Here is a 10,955-nt window from a genome sequence, read left to right on the forward strand (position 1 = left end):
TAGTTAATATTATTTATGATAATTAACGCTAATTCATGTATTTCTTCCGCCATTTTCTGCAGTTTGGCACCTCACGTCACATCATTTTACCGAAGTCAGCCCTTTGACTTCGGCGCAGTGCCGATCACTGACGTTTGTCAACAAAATGGTGCTTGACTCTTGAGACAGGCTAAATTACACCTTAGTGTTAATGACATTGAGCATACATTTTTTTAAATACCTTCGCGAAGTAAAACTTCTGTACGTAGTAGCTTGAACCTACTTTGAAAGGTAGTAAGTTCTCCATAGCCTATTTTGTCTAAAGAAAAATACTTGGGTGTCATTTTATTTGACAGCTAGCGAGGAATCAAAACAGCATTTTTCACCAAACAACCATAGCAAGAAACAATATTCTAATATCTCGTTAAAGCCTATCAGAATCAAGCAGGACAAGTAAAATTCAAAATGGGAGACGCCGAATTGAAAAAGAGCAAGGTTTCAATGCTGGCTGTGAACCAGTCTACTACCAAATCCCTGGCAGCTCTGGGGCAGAAATCCCTAAGCAGGATGAAAATTAGAAGACCATCTTTTGGATTTACTGGAGTTCCTGGAATCAAGCCCGTTGAAAGAACGTCCCAGGTGAATGCCGTAGACTAATTTCTTAACTCCTTCGTGGTTTCATATTTTCCATTGGTCAATTCAAATTTCAGCTCGATATTTTGCTGAAATGAAAGAAACAAAGTTAAAAAAAGAAGCTTCGGGTTATTGGGAACCGAAAAAGAAAACCATCTGAACCATTACGGCCGAAAATTTTTAATGTCTCACTAAAAAAATTTCTTTCAGCTCGCCTTCGAATTCAAACGACCACCTCTGGTGTACAGCCCTACCTTCCAACTAGACCCCCACGAAAAGTTCCACCTAGAACATGTCACAAAGATCGTGGAGGAAATGATTGACGAGAACTTCGCCGGACACAAGTATAATGTTCAGGTAAAACTTATTAAAATTCTTTCAGGTATTACAAATAACTGGATTCCAAAGCTAAGCAGAACTTGTACATAACATTACTATAATATGAATCTGACGTGATAATAGCCGAACGGTGAAAGGTGTCAGACTGCTCGATATCCCAGGAACGCGGGTTCAAACTAAGTCGCCGAGCCGCTTGTGTAGTGTGGTGAACCCACTCGTAACAAAGCATATTTAGCCTACCACGAGGGGTTAACGGGACTATCAGTAATTTGTGCCGTACAAATTATTCATATTCTTAAAAAAAACCTATGATCTTACTATTACTTGGCAGGAATCCCCAGCTCTGGCTCTTCGTCTAGCAGGGGAACTGATGCGCAAGATCAAAGCCATGGCCTTTAACCGCTACCGCGTCATTTCCGTGGTCACCATCGGCCAAAAGCGATCCCAGAGCTTCAATAACGCCATATCCTTCATATGGGACTTCGAAAGAGACAACTACGTTGAATCCCATAGAGAAACAGCAACTGCCTTCATCCAGATCACACTGTTCGCTATCTACCTCGATTAAGACAATTTTCTTAGATGATTTTAGTTTTTGAGCGTAATGTTTACTTTAGAATATTTATTTTAGGCTCTTTTAGATTTATTGATTAGATTTTTGAAGATATTTCTAAGTGGTTTGTTGATTTTAGTTTTCTCGTGGATCAAAAAATGCATGACGTATCAAAGCATTTGTTTGCAATAAAATTGGAGTTTATTACTATGTATAAAATGTTGATTGTTATAATAGCGTTACTGCTTTGAAAATTAAGCTTAGAATGAATAAACCCCAATGGAATGCATATTAGAGAAAACGATGTAACAAATCACAAGCGTATATTTTGAAATCATGTTTTTCCCATTTCGCATTTATTTCTGACATAATATTCTCTTTGATTCGTTTGTACTCAATCCTATAATTTTGAATTTCCTTAGTTACTTTCGAGAATGAAGAATGTTCACTAATTTTGTTTTTTAGCTTTCTGTATTCTCTGTTAAAAATAAAAAATACACGTGAAAGAATGGGGATGTTGCCTGGGTCAAAAAGCAAGAGTTTCAAATAGTCCGTCAGTTAACTTATCAAAAAATACTCTACACGTATTTTTCACTTTTTCAAACTAATGAAAATTTAAAGAGATAAAGCGCCCCAAAGTTCATAAGAAGAGGCCCGTGACGTCAACGCTTGCTTAAAAATGCTGCACGTTGTGACGTCGTGCGCAACTTCAACGCACCATAACTATGTAATTATTTGTTAGATTGACAAATAAAATTACATGTGTCCAATATTTTTTGATATTAAACATTACAGACTAAAAAAAATTTTTTAGGCAACTAGCCTATTATTTCGATACGTCAATTAGTTTCCAAGATATTGAATTTTAAAAGTGCGGGCGGCGGCCGGCCCGCCATTTTTTGCGCGTGACGTCATATTACAACGACTGGCTCATATTTGTATGGGTGGAATCTTGCAAATTGAATTAAGACCCACTTCCAGGCAACCGATTAAGCTGAAATTTCGCAAACACATGTGATTTGGATGACCATGCAATATTGTGATGACATGGAGCTGATCTGATGATGGAGCTGGAAGGTGGCCATAGGAACTCTATAATAAAACGACTTAAATGCATCGAGTTTGGGCTCGTTCGTTTTGTATTGATGAGTATTTTAATTATATATAGTAATCGGGGTCTAATGATGGAGCTGGAAGGTAATTCGCAATAAAACGACACAATCGCATCAAGTTTGGGTTTGGTTCAATTTTAATTTCTGTGATGGGTCTGGGTGTTAATATGTATAATAAGTTTGTATTTACAAAAAAAAAATATTTAAGTATGTTTATATCCGTTTTCTAGTGAGCGGACGCTGTGAATGTACGTCACACGGGGTCACGTGACCGTCGGCGGGACTCAATATTTAAGCGAACTTTGAATGCCTATAAAATCATAACTACTGGGTATTTTTGAATGAAATAAAAACTAATGTATTTGTAAATGTAAAAGCTTAACTGTAACATAGGTTTCAAGTGATTTTGCATACCTAGTAACATTCTCAATTGTATATGAATATTTGAGAAAAATGGCGTTAACTTTTTTACCATGTTATTTGACGTTAATAAACTGCGTGACGTATTTTTGTGTAATTTATCTTTTGTAGCATTTTCTTTGGTCTCTTTTGTAATGAACGTCCTTAATTTGATAAATAAACATTATTTGAAGTAAATATTTTCATTTTATTTTTGCATTTACGAATTATTAGAGCCGCTTTAGGCATTTTAAACGTTTTGACGTAACTTAGAAGCACGAATTCTGTTAAATTGCTATTCCTTTGCCTATAGTAAGTAATTTTTTAGAGGCTTAGGTACCTACACACTGAAAAATTTGAGAAGCTCTCCGACGATCAGTAAGTCACTTTATATCGTATTCGTCGGTAATAAATCTGTTTTCATTATAATTATTATACACACCGTTATGAACCATAAAGCACTATGCAGACACGTTAGTCAAACTTCACGTGTATCCAGTGGTTACCTGTATTCTGAAGCACGCCTCGTGTCGTTAATTTTTTATCTCGCCCGACGAGGCGCCCTGCACCCGTACGTGAAATTAAAAACAAACAAAGCTGCACTGTCTATACACGGTTCGATAGTTCTTTTGTTATCGAGTGTATTTATAACTATACTAGGCGATGCAGTTTTGAGATTGAACACAGAGAGGAGAGGCTTAATCCAATTTTCCGGTAGAAATCTGTAGGTTTGGGTTTTGTTGGATATATTATTTCAAACATTAAGTCAAATGACCTTGCTCCATATTGTGGAGTACTATGCTCATTAGATAACCGATAAAACATAGGTGCATTACATATTACAAGCATTAATGACTTGAGGGCAAAGAACTTGAATTTGCTCCCAACGGAATTCGAACCCACAACCACGACTAGCGTTTCCTGCCAGCCCAGGCGGGCATTAATTACTAAGTTTTCAATGTCGGTTTGATCCCCCTCTACATTAAGCCCTGTGTACCCAGATCTGTGCCATCTGTTTCGAATTATTTTGCAACAAACCGATAGTGAATAGTTCTTATTATTATTCTTGTATACTTGTAATACTGCGAGATTATTATTTTTTTGTCCTACCTTCATTGTACCTAGTTTTTTAAGTTTACCTATTGCACTGTCATTGACTATGGTGAGAATAAAGTTATTTATTTATTTATTATTATTTATTTATTCTGTGGTGATATCGACAACTCATGCTCATAGTTAAATTAAATTATAATATCTTAGGTTACCAAAATATACTAGTATAGTTTAATAGCATCTTGTCCGTGTGCAAAAATAAATTCTATAAATAAAATTGTGGATTTGATGAATCCCACAAGTTCTTTGCACCGTACAGCAGCTATAAGTATCACGTACAATTTCACAAACAGTTTACATAAAAAAGTAATTTAATACTTAGCCGCCATCTCTCCATCAGACAAAACCGTTTAGAATCAGACTGCAATAAGTTCAGCTGGAACTCAGCAAATTGTATGCGCGTCAAAATATAAACGAAAACTAATAACGTTGGGTACCAATGTAAAATGTCGGATATCGTTTCTTGCATTGCATTTGCATGCAAAATGTTCTGAAACAATACGTACTAAGGCAGCGCTTCTCAACATTTATTAAAGCAGGCCCCAGCTTCGATCAATATCATAAACTGTCCACGAGTCCACTCCGCCGGGATTTACATCTCTAAACTTTGAGCATTGCAGCACTGCACTGTACCTCTAGTAGGAAAAACTTTCGAGTTCGTTTCGTTGCGTATTCAAAATGTCATCGAAAAATTTTGTATGAAAAATTAAACAGCGCCCCCTATATTATAGCCGCCCTAGGGGGCGCTGTTTAATTTTTCATACAAAATTTTTCGATGACACTTTGAATACGCAACGAAACGAACTCGAAAGTTTTTCCTACTAGAGGTACTGCACTGCACAGTTACAAGATTTTTTTGACATCCTGTATTACATATTAATTTATTTCAATTGAAGCACTCTTTTTCAGTCTAACGTAATATCCATCAATTACCATTATCATAGATGCTTATTTCGTAATTCTTTGAAACGATTCGATATTCAACTTTTCTGAAGTCAGATATTATTACTATAGCCTGACCAGGAACATAAAAACCCTGGCATAGAGGCGCCTCAATTGCATTTGATAGTGCAACACTGAGTACAGTCGTACCTGTGTTAAATTAATAGGCTAACTTTATGTATCAGGATTCAGGATTACGGGCTAATTTGATATTTTCATAAATTAACGTAAAAATATTATTATAGGTAACCTGATTTAAATAAATTAAATGAAACCATCAATCGAGCTAGTAGATTTATTTTATTATTCATCAATAATCAAATTCAGAACTTGAATATTCAACTGCAATGTCTGCTCATGAACGCTTCAAACTCGGTACTTCTTTCCCATAAAATTCAACACTTAGAAAGTGACAAAATTTTTAAAATAGGTAGTTGAAACAAACCACAGCTAATTTTCATAGTGGACTGTACTATACGATAAACATGACAGTCAATTTGACAACCTTTGTCGGAAACATTATTCAATGAAAATATTGTCCGAACCCTTAGTATTTCTCTTCGACAAATACTTTAACACATTGTGAACCACTATTCTTTCACTACTATAAAAATATTTTAGCAATTTAATTCATAAAACCAATTGCGCACATTTAAAATAAAGTTTGTTTACACTTTGACAGCAATAGACTGACATGCAAGGTGACATGTCAATGAAGTTTTCAGTTACTGTTGCCATTAAAAGAAATTAGTACCATTAGTTTTCCGCAACATGGCGAGGGTTTTTATGTTCCTGGTCAGGCTATACAAAGCATAATTCCAAAATTAAGCAGTAGCTTCCTAAGGCAGTAGGTCTGTCGTGCAGTACGTAATTCTCAATAGTCTTGGCTAATAGAATTTGGCAGAGACTGAATTAAGCAGAGGAGTGGGACACTATCATTGCTTTAAAGTTAAGAACCACTGGACTAGACGGTTAGCAGACTGAATAATAAATATCCGAAACTTAACGTCAATAAATAAGCAACACTTGATTAAAAACTTGATTGCCCACTCACTCAGCGGTGGAATTTGTTATTTGTTTGAGTTGGCTGAAAAAATATTTGAAACAATTGAAGGTATACAATTTTATTTTGAGACAACTCAAACAAAAGTGCATACCTAACTGCAAGTTCTTGAGCGCCATTTACGATCCACCACCAATTTGAAACCGTTTTCAAGTTTGAATAATTAGAAAATTGGAAAATACTCACAAAGACCACGAAAGGATACGAGAGTCAGATAAAGAAAATCTATCAGGTGGGTGGTCTGAAATGCCACGATCGGAATGCAATCCTTTCCTTAGCACATCATTATTTTGTCTTTAATTTCCAAACAAAACTGAAAATTTCAATATTTATTTTAGTTGATCTTGAGACTGACTCTATCCCCGAAGAAGAGCTAACTTAATAGACATGTAATAAAATCTTCGTCATATAGATATGTAAGAAAACCATTACCTTTGAAGTCACGTAAAAATAGTATGATGTTTATTTTGTCATAGCTTCACCCTAGCATCGAACTTTTTAATTCAGCAACACGACTTTGTCGGTCGTGTCACTTTAATATTTATAAAAGAGCGCTGAACAGAATAAGCTACTTTGATTTATCGATGGATTTTCCAGGTGATCGCTTCTATTGAGCTGCTGGATTAAGATTTATTTTTCAATATCCCAAATAAATGGATTCAGGCACCGTTAGATATCTTCATTGAATTTTAGAATTTTAAAATTGCTGTTGTCTTTGTTTTTTGACCAAAAAGTTAGTAGGTAAGTTGAAAGTTTGATCCAGAATGAAAAAAGCTTGTTTTAGAATTTAGAGTGCATGCAAGCATGAAATATTTTAACTGTAACCAAGTGATACGTGATCAAAATTACCGTAACACACTAACTGCATTAAACAAAAATCCAGTTGCATTTAGGCACGTTTTCCTACACGTTGTCAGCGTGGTCACGGCAAATCGATCCCTAAGCGGTTAAAATAGAGGTTAAGCGATATTTTTATCGATACCGAATTAGAAGGCAAGACGGTTGACCCCGGTTGCCACTAATCTTATCAAGCTAACACAATAAACGGCAAACGTCAAATCCTTAGGGGCGAGTTTAGATAGGGGTGTGATTGTATCGATAAAATTAAATATAGCTTGGACAGCAACAGCACATCAAACCACAAATTTTGTTGCAATAACGCACCAATAACAGCTTCATAAGATGCAGTGTTTAGAGCTTGTTGTCTCTATCTAATATTTTACATAAGCACTAATTTGAAGTTCTCTTCTCAATCACACATTCTCATACTTATTAATTGCGTCGTATACCTAATTAGTTTTGTAATCTTAAAATTATTTACATTGCAGATAATATCCACAAAAAATAAGTAATTTAGAAACTTAATTAATGATTTTTGTTTAATGCACTGTCCTGAAATATTTGGGTTGGTGGACTTAGTAGGAATTAAAATATACCGATAATGTCAAACAATTTTTCCGGGTATAAGGTATTGTAAAGTAAAAAGATAGAACATAAAAATAGTTATTGTGATGTCATTGCCAAGTGATGCATATCTACAAACAATAGCCGATACGCATGAAGACTTTCTTGCCAAGGCACATCACTATCGCAAACCAAACGTGACAAGTTCAATGCCAAGCGCTGACCTAAAAACAGCACTAAACGGCGCCAGTCACGAAAAATAAGGAAATCTACATAATAATGTTACTTTACTAAACTTCGGTTCTTCAAGAAAAGATCGCTTGTTTGCATGATTGGCAGTTACTATTGGTTACGACTAATAGCACCTAATAGTATAAATACCTATAGCGATAGCATGTTAGGGGTCATTTTTAGTGCAAAAGCTTACCTATATTACTAGCAATAAAGAATAAATTATAGTTTAGAAAAATAATATATTACACGTCGTTGTTTTTGCATCAATAAATTATTAAAATGCAGTAGTAGCTCTGTATCATATTACTCTGTTGTTGATACCGAGCTGTACCATTCCGTTGTAAAAGGTATTTAGTTGACAGTTTGAAACATAGGATAGTTATATTTTCACTTCTTTATAGGAGCTAAGCTGGTTAAGCTTCGCTGTAACGGGCCATAATTGACACGAATGACGCACCACGTGGAATAACTTGTTAATAAAAAGGCAAGTAGGTATAATGGCAAGAAAAATGTTTCATAACTCAATAAGAAACATCAAAAGAGATATTCCGAGAAACAAAGCCGCAGAGAATAATTTCTAAACCTAAAAATTTAACGAATTTGGAGATGATGTTTGAAAGTTTTTAAAGAGAAAATAATGCTAATGTTTTTAGTAGTAGGTAACTAAATTGTTATGTCAACTAATTCCAGTCTAGCTTACTTAAGAAAACTGACCATGGCCAATTTGGAAATCATTGAAAGATGCCCCTATTTGCAGCACTGAATGTGCTATGGCTGAAATTAATGATGATAGTGAAACTTTAAGTTTCATTATAATATTGATAAATTTTTCAAAATATAGGTAAGTGAATGTAGGTACGAGTATGTTAACACGTTGAGTGCGAAACCAGGTCTATAGACCTTGTGTACGTCTCGCTTACCGTGCGGCTAAGAAAATTATAGTCTTCCTTGTCGTGCGGAAGGCATAACTTCAATTGGGTCCGGTGTAGGAAAGTGATGAATATATATCTATGATGTATTCTTAAAATAGAATCCAATGATGTACCTACCTTAATACCAGGTTTTTAGACCTGGTACCGCACGGAAGTAATAAAATGTCTTCACAATGCGAAACCAGGTCGAAGCACCTTGTACCCTGCGCACCTGGTACCGCACCCCACGCTAGCTTCGTGCAGCCAGTGTTGCCTCGCATTCGTAAGAAACGCACATGTCGACATGGCGTCAAGAAAAACAAACAAAATCAAAACTGCAAATTGATTATAATTTAATTTGCTACACGATTTATTGCTAATTTAAGTAATGTTTTTCGTGACAAACATTTGAAGTTGTAACTAAATGTTATTAAATAATATGTTTTCTTTATATATAGCTTATTTAAGTATTTATGCACGTATGTCTTATTTGTAAAATATTTAGACTAAATTATTAAAACATGTTTGTTTGTTACTTTTTTTAATTTTTATTAAAACTTAATTTAAACTATCGATATTTGTATTTCACATCCCTAGAATACCCACCAGAATTCCCTACTTCAGTGCGTCACAGGGTGCATAAGCCTTGTATTTTGAATATAGCTATAATTTTTATACTAAACAAGTTATTCACGAACGCCTTCAGGTGTATGTAAATAAATGCATTATTATTAATATTCAAAGAAAAAAAACATAATATCTATTAACATGAAGCCAAAAATAAAATTAATATATCTTAAACATTACAAGGTCTTTAAGCCTTGTGCCGCCACAATGTAAGTTTTAATACCAGGTTTACCGACCTTGTACCGAAGGAATGGAAAGTATTAGAAAGTTACTGCCGCAGCAAAGGTGTTAAGTTAAGAAAAGAGGGAACGATCCCCGCTCTATCCCGATCCTGATTGATTCAGCAGGTAAAACCTAGCAATTTAGCTGGTATTGGGAACCTTTAAACTAAAACAACTTATTGTGATTTTTATCATCCAGTCTCAAATCAAGAAAAGCTTATGCAATTGGTATTTAATTATGATCATCAATGAAACTAAGGAATTGTGACAAAGACTTAGCAGACAACTAGCAATTTGTTACTTCATTGCGTACATAGTGGTCTCTTAGCAGTTTCGCGTTTCATTGAACTAAGCTCGGAAGCAATCTGGTGGTCTGGAAAATATTTAAGGGGCTGCGTATTTACTATATCCACCAGTACTACCTACTGTGTATAGATATTGTAACTAGTAGTTACAATTTCTAAACTGAGTTACAGGGTTTGTTAAGATTAGGAAATCAGGAAATTAATTCGCCTTCTTGATGTAGATGGGCTGAAGTTGGGCCTCGGCTCGGGAGTTTAATTACTTTTCAGTGGCCCCGAGCTTCGTTAGAACTATTCAGGTTTTCATTATTTTGACATCATAAATTATTATATTATTATAATTATGAAAATTCCACTAACCACAAAATACAGTCAACTGCTGTTTATAACTTATTATTTTGTAAAGACGACACAATAATAATATTTGAAAGGCCCCAATACTACTTGTATTGGCCGGCAAATCATATACATACGAGTATAACCAAGCTAGTCATACATAGCTCTCATGTCGTTCATAAAAAATAGTAAGTGCCGAAATTTCGGCAGCAAAACTTCAATAAATAAATTACAGAGTTAACTTTTTTCCAGTACCTTACAGGGTTAGTAAATCTTCAGCCAGCCAAGCGTTTCGTGAGGTGGGTTCGGCCAAGCTGGCCATTGTAAGCCTTAGCCTGCCCGCCAATGATTTAATTTATTGATACCTTTGATCAGGGCTCCTGTTGCTCACGATTTGAAGGGACCTTTTTTGTTGGCTTTAAGTGGTTTCTATGGCAATTTTAGGTTTAATTAACTATAGGCTGAAGACAGGATAAAGATAAAACTTTTTTAAATTCAGGATTTAAAAGTGCCATTTTATTAGAAGAAATACCTAGGTGATGTAAGTCGACTTTTTTTAAATGTCTACCCATCCTAATATCTGCTGTTAACAGCCTAATTTTCGTCCTAAAGCCTGAAAGTAGGTCGTTACGTTTTTCTCAGCAATCTCGACAAAACGTAACTTTTACAACCGTTTTATTACATCTTGATTGTTTTTATTTTTGGCAAACACTTTCGCTCGTTCTGCGAGTATTAGTCCAAAGTGCCTACTCTACGAAGAAAGACATTTTACGACGTAGGTTACATT

The 10,955-nt window shown here is 35.1% G+C and overlaps 1 protein-coding gene across 1 annotated transcript; it reads left to right on the forward strand.

Annotated features, from left to right (window-relative positions):
• Positions 1-352: 352 nt before the first annotated feature.
• Positions 353-1,519, forward strand: LOC114352604 (tctex1 domain-containing protein 3-like). The gene is made up of 3 exons (XM_028304262.1): positions 353-618; positions 823-969; positions 1,283-1,519. The coding sequence occupies exons 1-3, from the start codon at positions 445-447 to the stop codon at positions 1,517-1,519; spliced, it is 558 nt and encodes a 185-aa protein (XP_028160063.1). The 5' UTR covers positions 353-444.
• Positions 1,520-10,955: the final 9,436 nt, after the last annotated feature.

The sequence above is a fragment of the Ostrinia furnacalis genome, unplaced genomic scaffold (genome assembly GCF_004193835.3).
Source record: "Ostrinia furnacalis isolate ACB-3 unplaced genomic scaffold, ASM419383v2 OfSCF0140, whole genome shotgun sequence".
NCBI lineage: Eukaryota > Metazoa > Arthropoda > Insecta > Lepidoptera > Crambidae > Ostrinia > Ostrinia furnacalis.

Bases quoted from the DNA above. Each gene is read 5' to 3' on its own strand.
- LOC114352604 (XM_028304262.1), top strand. From the start codon at position 445: ATGGGAGACGCCGAATTGAAAAAGAGCAAGGTTTCAATGCTGGCTGTG. The intron at 619-822 runs GTGAATGCCGTA...AATTTCTTTCAG, and splicing joins CCGTTGAAAGAACGTCCCAG to CTCGCCTTCGAATTCAAACG. The intron at 970-1,282 runs GTAAAACTTATT...ATTACTTGGCAG, and splicing joins GACACAAGTATAATGTTCAG to GAATCCCCAGCTCTGGCTCT.